The 21,912-nt window shown below is 33.9% G+C and overlaps 1 protein-coding gene across 1 annotated transcript in view; it reads left to right on the top strand.

The window, feature by feature from the left end:
- Positions 1-21,912, top strand: part of LOC110384307 (adipokinetic hormone/corazonin-related peptide receptor variant I) — a 111,835-nt gene that overhangs the window by 54,607 nt on the left and 35,316 nt on the right. Inside the window, exons 2-5 of the mRNA XM_021345535.3 lie at positions 3,266-3,387; positions 8,719-8,824; positions 16,042-16,246; positions 18,280-18,433. Of these exons, the coding sequence (XP_021201210.3) occupies positions 3,266-3,387; positions 8,719-8,824; positions 16,042-16,246; positions 18,280-18,433 (587 nt within the window). The remainder of the gene's footprint in view (positions 1-3,265; positions 3,388-8,718; positions 8,825-16,041; positions 16,247-18,279; positions 18,434-21,912) is intronic.

Here is a 21,912-nt window from a genome sequence, read left to right as displayed (position 1 = left end):
CGGCCAAAAGCTGTATATAATAATCATAATCATAGTATCCAATAGGCCCCTTCGGCATACGGAACCGCAATTAATGCCGTCCCACGTTTGCAGAAACCGCACTCCAGTAATTAACTACGGTTTCGTTTATACAGAATGTTTCTATAGAGCCCTAGTTAGTTAGAATGTTGTATTTGTTCATTGTACTTAATGAGGTGCGATCTATTTGCTGATTAGGTAGCAAAAAAGTGTAGGACTTAATCAATTACGCTTTCTTAGTTCTCATAAAAATGGTTGTATCTGTGGTTGTATGGTTGTATCTATGTATGTTCTTTATCATTACTACTTACAGGTTGTTCAATGTTCATGTATAAACGTTAATATAATATAAATAAATAAATAAAAACGTTTTGGTATTTTAAAAAAAGCCTAATGCTAAGGTGCTTTTGGACTCGACTTTAAATTATCCACGCGGGAACAGGTATGTTGTTTAAATTTCAAACAGATACACATAGGATAGATACGAGTATACAGATATAAGAACAACATACCTATGAAAAATGAAATGATTAGCACACTAAAATCCATTGTAATTTAATTGAAATTCTCATCCATTTACAAATTGTTCTCGAGAAATTGAAACGGACCGTAAATCAAAATGTTTGGACACCAAATTAACAATATGGTACGGCATCATAAATATCCAATAACCGACATAAATTTTGGTTTCGCAATAAACCCAAAAATTTTCAACTCATTTGGCTCACGATTGAAGAGATATTAATATTTCTTTTGTGGTAACAGCAATCATATTACGTTGTGTAAAAATATCTTACGATTTAATACAAGATGGAGAATATATACCTAAATAATACCCTAATTTTATACTATGTTAATGCGAAAGTAACATTGTATGTAACGCAATCACACTTATACTTTTAAACTGATTGGGATACAATTTTGCAAAAAGTCAATGGATACAGGGATAAATAGGTACTTTTTATCCGGGAGGAAGCTGAAGATTAAAAAAGGGTATAATTTAATAATATATTCATTTGTTACCCCAAATTGTCATCCCGTACTTACAACGAAAGGCAGCTTTCATTATAAAACGAAATACCTCAGAAATCGAGCCTGTAATTCTACCAAAACTTCTCACCGACCTACATCTGCGTAGAAATTCGTGCCTATTGTGATTATTTCCTGACGAGTTCATTCAAAAAGGAACTCCAATCCCAAAGCCTAGATTTGAACTACGAAATAATTTTCTGGGGAATTTCCTTATTGTGACTTCTTCCTGTCGATAAAAATAAAGTGTGAGGTATTTCTCAGGGTTGTTCTGGCGTTATTAAGCGCTTGATAAGATTCAAGATTGTTGTTAAACTGGGTCGACGCTAAGTGAGGTTGAATTCTGTCTTCAAAAGCATAGTGTTTTTCAACGTAGATTGTTTGAGAAACTCTTTTTATGTAGTTCCATGGATCTTTATGTAAGAAAGAAATGACAAGACGAAACGTATGAAAGATTTTCATAGTCTTTCCTATTGTTTTTTTTATTTTTTAAATTAATCTTACACAGTTTTAGCTAGCTACCGATAATGTAGAAAATATTATTTACTTCTAAACTTCTGTGTAGTAATATATACTCTGGTAAAAGTTATACAATTCTACGAATTTTATTGACACTTAAACAATAATTTCAGTCCCTATATAATATCTACCCATGACATGAACGTTTTGTGTTTGAGGAAGGTCCATATTTAACCGACTAATTATGGTAATTATTCCAAATCATTGGAGGTTTCTAAATGACCACTTACAAATGTTTGACAGCCACTGATTTCTAATTACCGATGAATTAATAGGCAAAGTGGTTGCGATCATAATTATCTCATTGATGGCATAGCAATTATTGTCTGGTTGATAAATTGGTGACAGAAAACAAATTTGTAGAAACTGATATGCATTAAATGCAACGAATTACTACTGATACAATTACTATATGAAGAATTGTTTCTGAAAAGTCGATTTGTTTGTTTATTAAAATTAGATTTGAAAAATCATTTCAGTTTTAAATAGCCTATTTATGGATGAAGACCAATTTCCAGGTGCGTGAAGCATAATACAGTTTAATAGGTTTTATATAGGTAAACCTTTTCAGTATCACTCGGTTCTATATTCTCATACAAGAAAGCAAGTCCGCATAGACTAAAAGTGTTCAGAACATTTTTGTTATACACCCAAGATTTATTGGGACAAATGTCGGAAAATATTTTTTACCTGAACTCTTTGGCGTCATAATTTTCTACTGCTTATATTCTCAAGTTAGCACCTGTCTGTATTATTAGCCTTTCGAGAGTCTGGTTACGCAATATTTTTTTTACTACTGGTAGATACTTTGTTTTATTTGATCGCTGCCTTTTTGTTAAGAAAGTTTTATTGTGACAATTTTCTTGTTCACTTCTTTCTGTTCGTAATTTCGCGTGATCAAAAACACGACTTAAATATTGAGATAAAAACTACCCTCTAATAGTACTGGCTATAAAAAAGTTATGCTCAAAGTTATTACATTGTACTCAAATTATCTCGTCTCGTTATCTTGTAAAATATGAATAACAGAAAAACTATTGACATAAAAAATATTATGTTGGACATAAATAAATTAGTGTGAGTACTGAATGTGTTTATCAATAATCTTTATTATGTATATGTATATTGGGCTTATGGCGGAGTAACGGCTTGGGTCGATCGATTAACCTCTTGCATGTCGCTAATTAGAGAACGATAGAAAATCCATTGTCTCGCGTAGATCTGCGCAACGGCAAACAAGGAGTTAAGCTTAACGCTTGGCGGGGTTTGTTGTAACGAGTTCCTCAGTCCGGCTGTCATTTGATTATCTTAGGCAGTTGTTACGGGTTAGGTAGTAGTTAGAAGTCAAAAAGTCTTGTACCTGCTTACCCGAGCAATCAGGTTGTGGTAGTCAGACGAGCTCCTGTTGTATCATGTAAAATACTGAGAATCTTGTAACTCGTGCGATCCTCAGCTTTTTTTAACGACGTCAAAAATCATGAAATGAGGGGTCATTTGATGATTCATGGTCATCCTGCTGTGGGTTAGCAGCAGTAAGGGAGTGTCAGTCTGACTACAAACCGTCGTGTTCCGTCATAGGCCTTTTATGTACCAAGGCCGCGGTAACTCTTTCGAACAATCCCGCAGCCATTAAGTTTGACACGAGCTGTGCAATACTTATATGCTAATACTATTTTAACATGGCCTTGCTTCTTTACAGATTGGTTGGCGGACGACAAACGCGTGGCTAGCTGGCAATCTGGCCTGCAAATTCTTCTTAGTTCTAAGAGCTTTTGGGCTTTATCTATCATCCAACGTTTTGGTCTGCATATCACTCGACAGGTAAGATACACTTTTTTTTTGATAAAAAATGTGATTTGAACTTATTAACTTCAGGAACTATACTAGCTGGACTTTGATAAAATTCTTTCAGCATAAGACAACTCATTTATCGAGGAAGGCTATGAGCTACTTTATATCTACGGGCGTGAAATTGCTGTTGGCAGAAGCTAGTAGATATTATTAATATGCAAATACAGCAGATGGGGCAGAAAAATAATAATTTATTCGTTACCAACTTAGTTACATAAGATTTAGACGGTACTTAATTCTATGTATTGTCTAGGATTTTTTAATTTACATATTTATTGGTCCACCAGACATCGTGCCCTATTTTCGACTACTCACACTCTCTTTTAAAAATTAATTGAAAATGAGACTTTAACATTTCGTCTACAAAGTCCGAAATCCAATAACATAAAACAAAGATAAAGTAAAACGCTTTTCAAAGAGAAACATAATAGTCAGTCTCGCAGATGCATTCGAAAGAGAAAATTGGAAATATTATTTGTTCAACTCAATACGTGATGTTGAACAATACTTCAAGCTTAATAATGTTTGTTCCTACGTTTGTATAACAGAACAAAATTGTTTGAAAACTCCTCTTTTAAGACAGATCGTTGTTTTAAGTTCTCTAATTACTTTGGTAGTATACTTTGAGTAACAGCGCTTAAAGTTATTAATGTTGGTTCTTACGTTTGTTAAATATCATGAAATTATTTGAACTATTTTTTTAGACTAATGTTGTTTTAAAATGTTTACATTAAAATACATTTCCTCTCTGATTAATAAGTACTGATTAAAGTCACACCAAGGAGTAAGATACTTTACTTATGTTTATTAATAAGGAAGTTATGTATGTAAGTACTTGATTTGAGTTAGGCTAGTACACTACGCGAGTCTGATACTTCTTTTATGGCTATATTATGAATGGTTTCTGAACGCCGTTCTCTGCGTTTCATATTCATAACTAGCGACCCGCTCCGACTTCGCACGGGATAACAGTATTTCCCCACTATTTAATGTATGTTTTTATACATGTAAACCTTCCTCTTTAATCACTCTATTTATTAAATATAAAAATTATTTATATATTAAAAAAAAATTACGTAGTTTTGAAGATTTAGGTTTGCAAGCGTACAAAGCGAATTTGTTTTTTATGTAGTGAAGAATGGTCTGATGATGTAATTACGCCGTGAAAAACCACTTGTTATTGTGAAATATCATGGTTTAGTAAAATAACCCAAAATACCAGGCTTGATAAATGTTACTGACTACTAAAAAATAAACACAGGTAAAACGAAACATTTCAAACATTGTTTCAATTGAATGAAGTAATTTTTCCGACAACAGTTTTTTTGGTGTTTGTTATTTTTCACATTGTTTCCTAATTTTTGTACCTATCAAAAACATTTACCTAATTTTTAAAACAACACGGAATTGTACGGTAAATTTTAACACTTTTTACTTTTGAATTGTAGCAAAATGTTTATACCTACGTGTTTTAATTTGAATAACTGTTTGTGAAGTAATTTGTTATGTCCATAACATACGAACTACTACGCAACCATATCGCAGGCTTGCTAACATATACCTACTCATAAAATGTACTGCAGCTAATTTTCTTAATATTTTCAATTCTTTTATCATTAAAATATTTTATAGTGAAATGCAAGATATTGTTAAGGTACATCTTGAATACTAGTTTCCGACTACAACTGCCGACCACACATTCCGCGAATGCATTAGATAAGTCGACAGTCGGAAGTTGCAGTCGACAGCTAGCATTTAAAAAGTACCTTTTTAGTTTTCACGAACCAACATAATAATTTAGTGCACACGATAACAATGGAACGTACAATTCGAAATTCAAATGACAGTACATTTCTCTTTTATCAATGGAATTCCGAGCGCCGAGTTCTGTCATTGCAAACATTGACCGCATAGCGTGAATTGGATCAATCAGTCAGAATTAATTACGTTACGTGGCTATTTGGCTAATTTACTAAGGATTTTGGTACCTTTTTTGGAGGTATTTATAACTATTATGTAGGGTAAAATTTAATTAAATTTTTTAATTAGGACGTTGTTGATAAGCAAGGAGCTTGGCTATCAATCTAGGAAATAAAGATTTTTTATTTGATCACAGTGGTTTGCAAAACCGGCCAAGTGCGAGTCGGACTCGCACACGAAGGGTTCCGTACCGATTTATAAAACGGAAAAAAAATTACGTTCGTTGTATGGGAGCCCACCCAAATATTTATTTAATTCTAGTTTTCAGCTCTCTTACTATCACGGTTCATGAGATACAGCCTGGTGACAGACGGACGGACAGACGGACAGAGGAGCGAAAACAATAGGGTCCCGTTTTATCCTTTGGGTACGGAACCCTAAAAATTAAAAATGTTTTGTGAAATCTTCTGTGTGAAAAGGCTGGCTGGTGTGTGAACAGTTCGTCCCTACCAGCGGATTTTCCGCTCAGTTTTTTCACGCTTGACCAAAAACCAGTGTGCGATTTTACGTGTCATCTTTTGAGCTGGTAGTTGACGATTGTAACGCCCGTACCTACGCCAAATTATTATGAGTCAAGCAGTAATTGTGTAATGTTCGATATTTATTTACGCAGTTACCTAACACGTAATAGTATTCTAGTACTTACAACAAATACAGCTTATTTCTTTCTTACTCTTCAATAAGAATCGAGATACGTTGATATACCTTCATGAGACCTTAATAGGTAATTGATTTCATGAATAGACTTACCTTGACCAATCTCCTCATACTACCTACTTACTGTTATTGAGTAGAATACTGGTTATTAGACAATATAATAAACGATATTACTCCGAATACTGTCATAATTCTTTTTGCCGAGCGTGTCAGATGGTCACAGTCGTGTTCGGTCGCGAAAATTGGTATCATTTTGGACAAAAAATACTGTTCTATCTCATTTATGTCAGGCCCGAAATGGAGTGTTGGCAGCTGACGAGTACAAGTTTTTTTTATTAGTAAAAAGGTTCCAGAAGTTGCGTATCTTATCAATTAATGTCACTTTATTGTTGAGTCCCAAACACATTTGAAAATGCTCATATGGTGCGAGTTACAGTATAAACTAAAAAAGTTATATGTTTTTGTTCTCAATTATAAAAGAGGCCGTTAAGTTTTTTTCGTTTTTAGTTTCTATACCCTTTTGACAGTTGGTCACAGAGAAGCTACCTATTTTTGTACTTACGGTATTGAAGAGTAAATAATGTAATGAGGAAAATGGTCATACTTGTTGTAGAAATAAACGCAAAATTCGAAGGTGACTCTAGAGATTGTTTTAAATAATACCTTTTAGACGTGAATGGAGGCAAGAAAATCTGTTACTATTCTTAAAAACAATAGTTCTTAATACAAAAACACGTTTAATAGTTTTCCTCGAACCTACGTAGCTTTTCCTCATAAAAATCTAATCTTATTCGCTCAAGACATTATAGAAAATTTCCTTTGTTCAGTCAACGTTTGATGTTGACCATAACACAATAAACTTTGTAGCTTTTCAACAGCTAGAGAAAACTCTTTGTAAATCGTTGCCATAGTAACGCAATCCTATCAATTTAGCTTTGAACGAGACGTTTACCTATTTATTTGTTTGTGAATTCTTATTTCAAAATTGGCTTCTTTAAGACAATACCTAAGTGAAATATGATATTCACTTTTTTTTTTCAATAAGATTTTTGACATTTTGAATTGTTAAGAAATTTTTAGATGGCATTAAAGCTAATTGAAACCGCCGATTCATCATGAACTAGGGTGATTTATCATTGGTTTAATTTTAGTTTTTATTTAATATAAATCCTAATAAAAAAAAACTTATGTTTTTGACGTCATTCGACTTAGGGCACACTGCAGACTAAGCAGTTGACGCGATGTTTGACAATATTTCTTTTTCAAGAAAATCTTTTTTCCAATCAATGGTTTCAGTCGGTCTTATACCTTATCTTTGTAATGTACTACCATTTATTTTTATACTGGTTTATGAGACTAAACAATCGGCCGACTAAAAGTTTACAGAATGAACGTACTCTTAGTAAACGACAAAGTAATGGAAATTATTTGACTTTCTACGAATAAGTTTAGTGGCAAGTAGGAATTATAGTTGTCAAAAACTTTAACAAGTTTTTTTTTCATCACGTCAGAATAGATGTCAAACAGTTCTTTAAGTAAATTAATTGAAGTTTTAACATCACATTATTATCTTCATTCGCCTTTCTTTTTCCTAAGTATGTTTTGGTCGGCTTCCAGTCTAACCAGATGTAGCATTGTTTACATGGAGCGACTACCTATCTGATCTTCGCAAACCTATTAATTTATTAATTAAATAAAATAATAAATTATCCTTACTTTACTTTCTCGAAATGCAATCTTCACTACAAGAATAAATCGCAATTAAGCTGAAAGCTAAAATAAATATTAATCACTATCTGTTAAAACTTTAATTGGTTTCGATTTAGTTTTCTAAGCAAAGTACAAATTATTTTAATATTTATATAAAAGTTGTTAATTTAAAATGATTCGGCCGTCCACCCTAAACTTATATTTGAATTGTATGAATCAAAGTGATAATTAAACTGGATTGTATCTATTAAAATATTTTTTTGTATTTAAATTGAATTATAGAAATTGTTTGAGATTAGTTAAAAAGATGATTAATGGTTTACTTTTGATGATAGTAACACCTTTTTAAGCATTCATATTTTTGAAAACATTTTTTGCAAAAGGTCAAAACGGATCATCTTTGTAGATTGAAGACACTCTCGCTGCTCTGTATGATCCAACTTTGATAGTTTTCATAAGGAGATTACTTATGTTAAACTTTGACTTTGACAAAATTCAATTATGATGTCTCGAGGTATACCTAAGTGAATATAAGAGTAGTTGCGTCCATTACCTTTTTCATAATCAAAAGGATTTTTCTTTATCTTTACTGTACGTTTCGGTCGGATTCCACCGTGGTCTTAAAGGGTCTCCGTAAAGCACTGGGGTTTTTATCGTCGTTTGGTCTTCACAACTTTTTACATTTTGGATTGACACTGTCATTTAAAAACCTTTTGTTGACTAGTTACTTGAAGATTGCTTTTATACTTGCGACGTATCTTTAAATTCAATTTTGCTAAGCGCACACGTAAGTGCGTACATGCCAAGAAACTTGTATGAGAATTTGCGCGCTTATAACTTGGTATTATAATAAGCGCGAGACATTACAAGACCGCCCGTACACCTACTATAACACTGTGCAGTACCGCCTAAATCACAATTAACGGTCCATTTTAACCACGTAATTTTTTTCAGGTTCTTCGCAATCCTGTACCCACTAAGGCTACCCATTGCAAGAAAAAGAAGTAAAATCATGCTTTCACTAGCTTGGATCATCGCGTTACTATGCAGCCTACCACAGGTAATATTCCTATTACTTAGTACTTTCAAAAACTAATTTCAACTTAGCTAAGTAATAAATATTTGTATTTGTATTATTTGAATATGGATGTGTAAAGTTATATTGTTTATAACATATGAGTTTGTTAGTTTACAGGATAAATATTAACAAATGGAATATTACTCGTTCTTCAAGGCCTTAGTCCTTTGTGAGAAATTACTATTTCAACTTGAACTTATTGCGAACTTTGGTCATTAATCTCTTGTAGGTAGTTGCCTAGTTTTTTAGGTTGCAAAATTGTATGCCAAGGGTTCATTTTCTATTTGAATATAGTAGAGAAAACATTAGACACCTTGCGACTTTACATAGCCATGTACATACATAGGTATAAGTTATGTGAAGTAAAGAAAACTCAGTTTAAATTTTGTTTCGTATCAGTTCTATGCTATGTATCCCACATGGTGGTGTGGTCAGCTCTCCCTAATATTTCTTCGCCACTTCGCTCTATCATCGACATCGCTCTCGGACATCTGACCCTCGTTGATGTTTTCTTTCGCCACTATATCCCGCCATCTAGTTTTGGGGTGGCCTCTAGATCTTCGACCGGGGATAGAAAGTTGCAACGAAGTCTGGTTGTCTCCTCTTTACGTGGCCATAAATATAGTCGGCTCTATAACGATATCTTAACACATTTCATCCAAATTATAATTTCAGTTTTATGACTTTTCATTTAGTATTCCTTAGTCATCCTCACTGTTTCCAAGTGCCTCCCTATATCAAAATTTTATGTCAGGATATCTTCACTTACGTCCCAAAAATGTGACATAATCCTACGTGCTAAGGTTAATAAATTGTCGTCAAGGGCTTGCAAGAAACCTTATGAGTTCCAACTTCTACAGTGAGATCAGTCAAACATATTAAATTTTCTAGACTCAAAAAGCTTTCATGTAAAGCAATTTTCACAAATCTAGAACAAAATCTGTTGGCAGAGGTTACATATTTTTAATATCCTTTGATGTTTGTCAAAAACGAATTAGTGTGAAAGTCATGTCAGTTTCCACGAACTGTTGAGTACACTGTTTGAGTTTCGGGCGCTTTTTTTTTGTAATACCAGCTCCCCCACCAGCGGTTTCACCCGCGGTCAGTAAGAAACACTTAAAGAAAACCTACATACATGAATGTGCTAACAAACACACTGAATGATTTTTTCAAAACAGTCCACTGGTGAGAGAGACTAGCTTGTTCAAGCATGCCAACTCTTTAGCTGTATTGGTTGAGAATATATTGCAGTGCAGTTGCCATCAACATAATCAATAATCAACATAATAATAAGTTAATCGCTTTGGGTTGGTGAAAAAAGGCTTATGGTACAGAAACCTAAATATTTTTTGGCCTTGTTTTATTTTAGGATATCAAATGTACAAGTTTTAGTCGAACGAGGTTCCGTTGAACCTAAAAACCTAAATAATAGCAATCAATTGGACTGTCGAGACCAATCGGTTGAACGTCAGATTGATTATCGAGCTAATAGCCCAAATCTTTTGGGATACGTTAAACCTAGAAATCTTTTACCAATATTCTGCGATTGACAACTTCAATACAAAAACCGTATTAAAATGGCTGCCTTCAATTTTCTCTGGGTCACGTCAAAAAGGTTATTTTTTGGTTGGTTATTTTACTCAAACTTTAATTTATTATTCCATAAAACAAAAACTTGCTACAGTTGATCTTGGGATTTTCTTTTAAGTGGGTAAGTATGTAAATAAGTAAATCTTATTACTTTTATTAAAATGAGTCTATATAGAATTATAATATTTTTAAGATTATTCATAGCTGAATTTCTGATTTAATGTGTTTGGTTTATTTTTTATATTCAGAATAAGGGCTTGTGGCTAAGTACCTAACAGAGACATAAATTCATTGATGGGTGGCCCATGGATGGGTGACGAATTTAAAACCTCCTCCTTTTTGGGAAGCCAGTTGGTAACGTTCCCTATTTGAATTATTTATAGCAGACATGTTTTCTTAATGGTTTCTTGGAAATGTTTACCCAATCTATGTTTACGCAATGAAATTCAAAATTCGAATAGTTTGGCGAAATCACTTAAATTGTTTATGAAAATAATTTGTTTACGTTTACTTTGTAGGTACTGGTTGGTACAAGTAACAACTTCTCATAATTTCTTTGTCTGTACAATATGTTTTAAATATACCAGAAGTGAATTTTGTGTTATAAATCAGAGCCTATATTTCTCGATGATCAATATCTATCTCTTGAAGCCTTTCTGATCTCGGAAAATATATTGTAAGCAACATTATGATACGCAGAAAAATGCCTTCCTTTTACATGATGAATGAATCTCGAAACCTTTGCTATACGAAGCAAAAGCCAAGTTTTTAACAGTTATGATTTATTTGCCAATTCGCGAAAACATAATAATGATTTATGACGGCCATGCTCCGTAAATATTTGGTAAAAGGGAAGCGCAAAGAAATATAAGGGGTCCAAGGAAGTATTTTGGGTAGATCATTTAAATCTTGTTTAAATAATTACGAAAGTCTGCATTTTAGCTATTCACATAACGCTCCTTATCTTCAGGTCTGTATTTTGTAATGTTTATGTAGCTATCACAATAGCAGTCTAGAAGTTGGTGATTGATACACACGTGCATCGGAGAGCACGTAAATGTCTTTTCTGCGCCTGATCTCTCTCCGGTCGTGTCGGATTACCATCCCGTCGTGCTATGAATCTAATATTACTTGAATCTAGCTATTTTCCTCAATCCCTTCTAAGAAGGTTTTTGTTTAGTCTTGCCTAATTTTATGAGAATCACTTTGATACGCAGTCCCTAAAATAGTGTATGTCTGTCACACTCGTTTGAGTTAACACCATATTACATTATATTTCATTGTTTGACGAAAAATCGTTTTAGGTAGATCTCAGTATAATACTATTTACAGAGAATTTGTTTTATTTTGTGGTTTTCTACTATGTTTTAAGCTTTTGTATGAAATATGTAGTAGTTTTTGATTTTAAAGTAATGATTTTTTTTCGAGCTTTAAATGCCCGAAACCTACCTGAAATAAAAAAGACCATTTGATTAGGCACAAGTGGAGTTTTTTCCTACTGCACCAACTAACATTTTTTTCCTTTGACCACAAAACTCTAGCTTGTATGTCAAACACGGAGTGTGAAACACTTCTCAGTGAGTATGTCACGGATACATCGCTCCGCTCACTGGATGAGCTACACGACAGTCTGATATCACGCAACCGGGATCAGATAACGCAAGATAAAGTGTCTCTTCTAGTTAATAAAACTGCCAACAGCTGTCAGCTGTCAATGCTACCTTGCTCACGCAGCTGGCTGTAGCATTTTTTTTCTCCCTTTTGAATTAAAATTGCGTTCATATAAATTCTTATTCTATTTATTTGCGTGACAGTGACCATTGTTTATGAAGTAATAAGGCAGTGACGTAGGTAGATACGCAATAATTACATAATATTAAAAACCTCTAAAGGAATTTTAATAACTAAAATCTTTTATGTCAATAAAGAATATATTGCTATTATGGTATATCGCAAAGTACTTCAAGACAAAAATAAATTAAAATTTAATACACCTAAATGTTTGTGACACCGAAAAAACTAATTACAAAAGAAGAGGCTTTACGACATGTACCTAATTCAGTTTTTAATTACATACCTAAATAATAAAGAACCTAATTATTTTATCGTTAAAATAATATTTATATCAATCCGACATCATAATTACGTAATTGAATATGAAATAATTTTATATTAGCAAGAAACCACAAAAAATACTACAATATGTAATCTAAACGTTGATTGGTTGTATTTTCAATGTTAGGACCGACTTACAGTTGTTTCTCTAACAGCACAAATGACCAATAACAGGAAATGTCCAAAACACAGCAGTGTTCACAAAAAAGTTACACTTTTCTTGTTTCGTCCTTTCCCTAAGGCAATAGAAATAAATGATTGCCTCTATTTGCAAAACTTTTTTTCTACACAAAGACGGATCCTTACATTAAGTTTTACGCTGTTAAGAAAAGCGATCACATTCACTGTTTGAGTACCCGCATACTGCAAACTACTTGCAACTTTTAGTCGGCCAATAGTTTGTTTGGGCTCATAAATCAGTATGAAGATGAATGTTAGTACGCACTTTACAAAGATCAGGTATTTATTTAGTATAGGACCTACTGAAAACTTCTGTTGGAATCAAGGTTTAAAAAAAAATTGGCTAAGTGCGAGTCAGAATCGCGCACGAAGGGTTCCGTACCATTATTTATTTAGAAAATAAGCAAAAAAATCACGTTTGTTGTACATATGGGAGCAATCCAAAATATTTATTTTATTCTAGTTTTCAGTATTTGTTGTCATAGCGGCAAAAGAAATACATCATCTGTGAAAATGTCAACTCCCTAACTATCACGGTTCATGAGATACAGCCTGGTGACGAACGGACGGAAGGACGGACAGAGGAGCGAAAACAATAGGGTCCCGTTTTAACGGGACCCTATTGTTTTGGGTATGGAACCCTAAAATTTGACAACTATCGGATCAACTGTCGGCCGACTGTTTAGTTTTTAGTGTGCGAGTAGGTATTCTTTGTTACGCTGTTAAGAAAAGCGAACCCATTCACTCTTATATTACATTCCATTCATTCTTTGAAGGAAATACGCCAATATTGTTCATTTGTCGTGTTCCTGATTTTATTTATTATTTGTTATTTGAGACGTGTCGTGTGTGAAAGATTTGGCCCGACGGCGATGAAATAAGATTTGCTCCTTTATTTACATATTTTTAACGTTGTGAGTGCTCTTTTGACTGGGGGTTTTCCTAAAGAAATTAGAGTATTTTTTAAGAGTGTTTTTTATATTTGTTTTTATCACTAACGCTAATAAATAGCCTCAAACAAATTGGCGTCCTTGTTTCACTCCCAAAGTTTTTAAATTCAAATGTTTATCGAAACATCATATAAGTTTTTTTAAAGTGTATCGATGAATCTTTCGGAGTGAGTATGCACCTCAAAGAGTAACAGACAAATAGACATATGACTTACATACAGACTGCTTCAGCACTTCTAAATATTAAGTACACAGGATAACTCATCATCCTCCTGCCCTTATCCCAATTCTATTTGGGGTCGGCGCAGCACGTTTTCGCTCTTCTATCAGCCGTCATCTCACAAGTAACATTATTTCTTACCATGTCTACTTTCACACAATACATGGATAACTCTAACTAAATTATTGCTCTTACCTTTAAGTGTGTCAAGGTTGTACATCTTTTTCCACGTGACCTTATTAGTAACCAAAAAGCAGAGCCAGAATTCACATCTGTAAATTCAATACATGAATGTCTTTGAATACTAAGGTACATTTATCTACATATACCTTTTATGATTATGTTATTCTGTGTAATCCTTATTGATATTTATGCCAGGAATATGGGTCGTTCATAATGATTATTCCTGGTAACACATGTATCTAGACTAATTGTATACAAACGTGTTGCTATGTATCAACATATCGGAGCAGTATCAAAGGCAAAGCGTGTTTGATTTCCAAGAGCATTATAACCTTCCTTTAGCCTTACTTTTTGGATAGCAACAACTGCCTAGCTCACAATGGAAAAAGGTCAGAAATGTGCCATTCCCAAAACTGATAATATCATGGGGTTTCTAAAAATAAAGTAATGAAAAATTGAGAACATCCTCCTATATCGAAAGTAGGTTAAAAATGAACGTGAAACTGAAAAAGTCTGCTTACTGAGAATACTTGAAAACTCAACAAGAGCATGCAAATGTAGTAGAATAGTTGATGCTAAATACTTCAGAACTACACTACTAAGTGTTGTGGATAATTTCGTAATTTACTATAATCATACCGAATATCTCAACTCGGAAACAAGTGAAGGTTGTAAAGTTTCAGATGAAGTGTTTTGTACTGCCAAGAGTATGTAGATAACACAATAGCGAGGGTAGATAATTATATGAGTAATTGAGTAATGTTAAGTTAATCTGTGTTTGCGATAATCGGGGCGGTCGAGCAGTCGACGAATCTATCTGGAGATGCTTGGAGAGCCGAAACACGTGTCGAATATCCAAAGCGTCGATTAGCTCTCTCGCGAAAATTAACGCTACATATTTTTCCTAATATTTTATGACATGGATTTCCGAAAAATGACGCCTGATTACATAATTTATAAAAAATTGTGCCAGTCCTCTTAATGTTGATTTGATTTGCTGTATCTAACACAGTCAAATGTTTTGTGTGCATGCTTTATTAACACAACAAATATCAAAAACCAAAGAGTTATTTCAAGTATTTTCCCAACGAAATAAAACGTGTTTATAAAAATGTTCATTGTGCCAAAAATTTACTGGCAACCCTAAATATGAAGGTGAGATAATGACTCATTAGCCAGCTTTACGGGTGTGTGTGAGATTTTATAATTATAAATTAAGCCGGGTTGGTTATGAAGTACCCTGACAGGCATTCATTAAATTTTGTATTGCGGGTTTTTGAAATATTTCCCTCGTACGTTAATTAAATATTTTTGAGCCAAATACCGGACCTTGTTTGGTATTTTTTGTTCGTGAATATTGTAGAATTTTGAGAGGTTTATGTCTTTGTTAGATACTGAGGAATTAAAGTTCATTGTACTCATATTAATTTCAAAATTGTTGCTTAATTTAAAATAATTAAGATTGTTGGGCCGGATTTTTCGTACAGATCATATTTTGATCCAACATGAAAGTTCACGTTCATGTAGGTACATACATTTTGTTTGATCCAGTGATCGGCAGGCAATTGTGACGATGTTTTTACTTACAAAATACTAAAAGTTCACACACAGCCATGTTTGGAGGTGAAACCCTTTTTGTTCTATTTCCTATAAACCTAATCAAACTTTTTACATAAATATCGGCCAATGCTGTGTATGAATCGACTGTATAATTACATCTAGTAAAAGATTAAACTAACATGACATTATCCATGCACAAATTAGGTTAACACACGTGAACCTGATTAAATAAAATTCCTAAATATTTAATGTAGATAGTAACTTAAAATTCTAAAGTCACAGCTCATACGAAGCTACTAATTACGTAAGCATCGTTATACGTGTAAAGAGAGACCTTAATTAAGTCTGAGTTAAATCTTAATAAGTACAAGCGAAATTGAACTTTATTTCCATTGTTTCAGAGTCTAGTCTTCCGTGTGATGAGTCATCCGAAAGTGCCGGATTTTCAGCAATGTGTGTCTTTTGAAGCGTTTGCGAACCAACATCAGGAACTTGCATACAATGTGTTTTGTCTCGGAGCGGTGTATTTTTTGCCGTTGACTATAATTTCTGTATGCTACGCTTGCATTTTTTACGAGATTTCGAAGAATTCTAAAGAAAATTCAGGTGAGCTTTTATGTAATTTATTTTATTGTCTACTAGCTTTCGCCAGCGGATTTACTGGCTTCCTGGATTAGTCCCCTACTTCCCACACACACTGGATAAAAAGTATCTTATACGTTATTCCGATGTAAAAGCTAGTTACTTCCAATTTCCATTAAACTTCGTTTTGTAGATTTTGCGTGAGACTAATAAATATTCCCTTATACAAAAGCATTTATGTGGGAAGAATAGGTATATGTAGTACATAACATATTTACAGTTCTTAATAATGACTCGATTAGATCAAAGTAAAGGCACTCAATACGTGAATGGATTACCATTTATCTCTAGCTGCCAAAGTTTAACCAATCAATTACTTCAATAACTTTATATTTGACATCTCAATCTGTTTTTAAGTAACCAAAGTTATGTCGTTGTTATGTCTGTCATTCGTAAATCTTCGGCTAACATTGAGGTGGAACCAGACTTTGTGAAGCATGCGATACGAATGCCTCGGCTTGAGGCATACTAGTTCAAAACGTTGTACTGACGTATTATATGCTCGACTCAAGTCATCGCTCGCACCGCATGCCTAACAAAGTCTGGATACTGCTTTACCGTGGTCAAATCTCAATATACTAGAAACCAATATCGTAGCCATGTGGGTGTTGGGGATGATCGAAATATATCCCTATGAAGGTGTCGGGTGGCCATAGACATAGGCCAGCATAGTTTTTTTTTGACATTTCACCAGTGTAGGAGTAAAACAAATAGACGTTAAAAGGGTGTAATCTATTTATTCAGTTTCTGTTTCAATGCCCAAAATTTTTAGTTGGACGAGGTAAAAAAGGAACAAATAAAAAATTTAAAGAAGGTTTTTTACCAATCAATAACTATGTTTACAATGAAATAAAAGCTCGCGGCCTGTTTCTATGCTGAAATTCAACAGTTTTTTTTCATCGGGGAAATTGATACCGTGATTGTAATCTCCATAGCGGTAGTGTTAAATGGAGATCTATTTAATGGATTCTATTGAGTATTTATTAAGGCTTTCAAGAATTAGTGGTACAGCAAGTTTATTAAGTAAGTTATGATATTGTTAAAAGTACACTTAGAACAATGTTAAATTAATTTGTCGTTTCAAGTTGGTAATGAAATCAAATCATTTATTTAAGTTAGACAGTTTTGCTTGTCTTTTCTTAGTTATAAATAGGTATGATAAATTAACCATTAATGATGATTAAAAGAAAATATTTAGATAGCAATTTATAATTGCTTAGTGTAAAATTATAGACCAATTAATGTAAACATATTAATTGATAACATATATTACGAATAGTTAGCAAAATTAATCATACTTATAATGAGTAACATTAATGGGCAAAAATATATCGAAAGTATAAAGTACGAAAAAGCTAGTAGCACTTATTTTGATAAAAAGACCTATAATATAAAATTAATATGAAGATTATATGAACATTCGACACCCATATAGTTGTTAAGATTTTATTAATACTGAGACCTCATTGAAGTTGATATGGCAGAGCAATAATACCAATTAATTTATTAATAGGATTATCAATAAAGCTTGTTATCGGATTACGCAGAGATTTATTCGTTAAATAATTCACGCCTTGATATTTACCTCATTAAGGTATATATATTATTGTTTGTTCAAACGTAAACGTTGCGGTGATCATATTTATTGAAGAAACTTATTTTTCAGAAAATATTATTTTGTTTGTTGTACTTTATCTAGGTACATATAAATATTAATTTATGATAAAGTGAAAAAAAATAGTTTTGTTGGTAGGGGATTATCGGGGATAATCTTTTTACCTACCTACTTCACTCATTCTAAAATATATTTCCACATACCTAAGTAAAAATACAATATTTTTTGAGCGAGAAACGTAGTTGGGGTCATGGGCTAAAACTAAATAAATATTTCTTTTTATTTGAACTAAAAGTCATCCTAAATAAATATTGAACGTACACATAAGTAACTTAAGATAATTTTTACTCCAACAAAGTTCTTATATTAAAATCTTTTCCAGAAAAATACCATCAATCAGACCACAGCAGAGTGATGCTGAGGAGATCGGACCAAAGACCGCTGGCTCGAGCTAGGAGAAGAACGCTCAGGATGACCGTTACCATAGTAACGGTTTTCGCTTGCTGCTGGCTACCTTATGCCACCATGACTTTATGGTAAGTAAATATAGAGATTGACATGTAGTTACTTTCTGTTTAGGTTTTAAATTATGAATTTTATTTGGTGCAGTTGACAGTGCTGTCAGTCAGTACAAAAAAATCTTATTTTCCCTTGAAAATCTTAACTCTCGCCTGCACAAAAAAACTCAGTGCCACTACATACAAGCTGTCAATGTCACCTAACTGTATTTAAACTCGGCGCGTGTGTTACTGGCCTTTAAACCACGTTGCGCCCTCACACAAACGCAAACACAGAGCATACGCAACGATCATTCATTTTCATTCGTAAAATTGGAAGCTTCTGTAATTATAGTGACATTACAGTGACAAAAAAAGCAGCTCATATTAACTATTTCCCGTCTACTGTGATGAATCGATTATTTACGTTTCTTATGTCAACCTCCTGAAATATTGCACAGATGCAAATCAACAGCTTGTAGGTATGTACATTGTACAAGCTTTTATTTACCTTCACCGATGTTTCATGTGTCTGTAATGAAAAAAATACATTTTTAATTGTGTAAATATGTATGTATATGTGCAAAAGTATTATAAAATGAGTATGTTTAACCCTCTCCCGGCAGGCAGGTTAAAAAGGAAAAGTGAATAGAAATGGAGATACTCAATATACTTACCTACATACGTCGCTGGATTAAGGTTTAATTAAATTAAATTCGAACATTTCCTGTGAAATTCCTGGAAAACCTCCGTGAATTAGAAATCACGTTAACTTAAACAGCTGTCAATATCTCTGAGGTCCAATTTCACCAATAAGGAAAACGTCTGATTACAGAAAATGTCTATCGAATCTTAAATCCAAACCTCCATTAGCCGAAGGTAAACATTTTACCTGAGATTTATGTCCCCAAAATGTATTGATTCCTAAAAGCAAGATTTTACGAGAAGTAGATTTCGCGAATTCCGCTCAATAGTAAAAAAAATTCGTTTAATCGCCGATTCGTAAATGACTGTCGTTGAAATTGCCCTTTAATGTTTTCAAGAGTAATAATCAAAACTTCTAGTAACAAGTCCTGGCAAGTGCTATTGTGTTAACAGATAACTAGGATATGAACATTAAATAGGCACTAACAGCTGTTTATCTGCATTTTCTTAAATAAGAAACAAACACCTATTAATTAATCTTAAAAGTTCAATATTACTTACAATTATAAATGATTGTCACAGACTGGCTCTCGCGCTCATAACAAATCGTTTTGCTTGTCAAATGTATGAAAACGTTTCGGCAATACACGAAGATATATTGTTAAACATTAGTACTGTCGTATACAAACAGTATTGTAGTTAATATGACATGTCGCATGAATTATATTCAAAAGACGGAGAGTGTCACATTGGTACGAGACGACTAGAAGAAAAGGAGTAGTCATTTGTTTATCATTATTTTATAGCTTGAATGAATTTGTATGCAGTTGTTTTGAAAAGTAAGTTCGAATTTCAAATGCGTTTACTGTGTTTTGAGACATTTTCGATATCGAAAGATGGTGAAAGATGTTCACGATTGTAACAATATATCATTTGCTTCGCATTAGTTTAATAATCAGTTACTGTTGAACATCGTAGAAGGAAAAACGAAATTTTCGACGCACACAAAATAACACAACAGAAAAACTTGTACAATAAAACCAGTAAAAACATCAATAGAAAACATATTTTCTTCTACCTGTTGAACATATCGACAATAAAATCATTCGACAAAACAATATCAAAGTTAACTTAGTGCCCCAATGAAATCAATTAGGTACTAAGTTCTCCAAATCTAGGTAGTTATTACAGTTACTTGAACTTTGACTTCAACACTAATTTCATATGAATTCAACCACGCATATAAGATCGGTTCATTTTGGAGAACATTTGAATAATCTTACATCTGGGCTGAGAACTTAACGTGATAGCTAATCGACTTGAAACTATACTTAGTAATTATCGAGAGAATATTATCATTTAGGTATGTTATAGTGGTAGGAATATTCGGTTCCAATGGTATCTGTTTCGCAGAGAATTAACGCGGTGTCCTGCGTGAGCGACGAACGCGACGCGACGCGACGCTGCGAACGCGGCGAACGCGATCAACTCAATGGCATGCCCTACATGTGGCCTATGTGAGTGTCTGCGGCGAGACGCGACGTAACGCGCACTTGATTTGAGGGCGACCAGATGCGACACCACGAACTATTCAGAAGCGTTGTGGGACAAAAAACATAAACATTATAGAAATCGTTTATTAGTACAAAGAACTGAAAGAATGTTGCTGTGTGTACTTTAAATATGAACTTTCAAGCAAAATTGTACTGTACTTCTCCATGATTTGAGAAGTAATGACCAAAATCACGTAGGACATTTGTCGCGTATAGCATCGCGTCGCATTACGTCGCGTCGTGTTGCGTCGCGTCGCGTCGCGTTCGTCGCTCACGCAGGACACCCCGTAAGAGCACACTGAAGACTAAACAATCGGCCGACATACAGTTGGCTCGCTGTTGATTTTTTTAGATTTTTTATCGTTCTGTTACTGGCCAAATATGAAACTGGGAATATGAGAATTTCATATAAGAATATGAGAATTTCATACTGGCCTAGTGGGTAAAGGATCAACCTCTCAAGTATGAGGGCGCAGGTTCGATCCCAGGTCAGGCAAGTACCAATGTAACTTTTCTAAGTTTGTATGTACTTTCTAAGTAAATCTTAGACACCATTGACTGTGTTTCGGATGGCACGTTAAACCGTAGGTTCCGGCTGTCATTGAACATCCTTGGCAGTCGTTACAGGTAGTCAGAAGCCAGTAAGTCTGACACCAGTCTAACCAGGCGTATCCGGTTGCCCGGGTAACTGGGTTGAGGAGGTCAGATAGGCAGTCGCTTCTTGTAAAGCACTGGTACTCAGCTGAATCCGGTTAGACTGGAAGCCGACAGCCAAACATGGTTGGGAAAAAAGGCTCGGAGGATGATGACTGGCCAAATATCTGATCTTTGTTATGTCCGTACTATCATTCATTTTCATATTGATTTATGAGCTCGACCAAACTATCGGCCGACTAAAAGTTTGCAGTGTATGGGTACTCTTTGTTGTTTGGTAGAAATAATTAGACCTACTCAAATATTGACTGTCTCGACCAGTTTCAGATGTGACCTTGTGTCGCAATTAATATAATATTATCGATTTAAATTGTTTTGGTATAAACGATTATTTACTTCTTCTATCTGTAAAAGTAAAGAAGATTTTTGTTTGTTTATTTGTACCGTAAAGGTACCGAAACTACTTAAACAACTGTTGGAAAGCTACACTATTCTCTACGTAACATAGGCTATTTATCCTGGTCCGGGTAGGGTTTCCCATGGGACCTCGGAAGCTAGTAAATCGATAAAGAAGAGAATTAACTATTCAAATTATCTTACCCACTCATCTACGAGTGATTTTGCATTTTGCATGAATTCGAACTCTATTCACAAATCGCAGAGGAC

Source organism: Helicoverpa armigera, chromosome 17 (assembly GCF_030705265.1).
Source record: "Helicoverpa armigera isolate CAAS_96S chromosome 17, ASM3070526v1, whole genome shotgun sequence".
Taxonomy (NCBI): domain Eukaryota; kingdom Metazoa; phylum Arthropoda; class Insecta; order Lepidoptera; family Noctuidae; genus Helicoverpa; species Helicoverpa armigera.
This window is presented reverse-complemented; position numbering and strand designations above follow the sequence as displayed.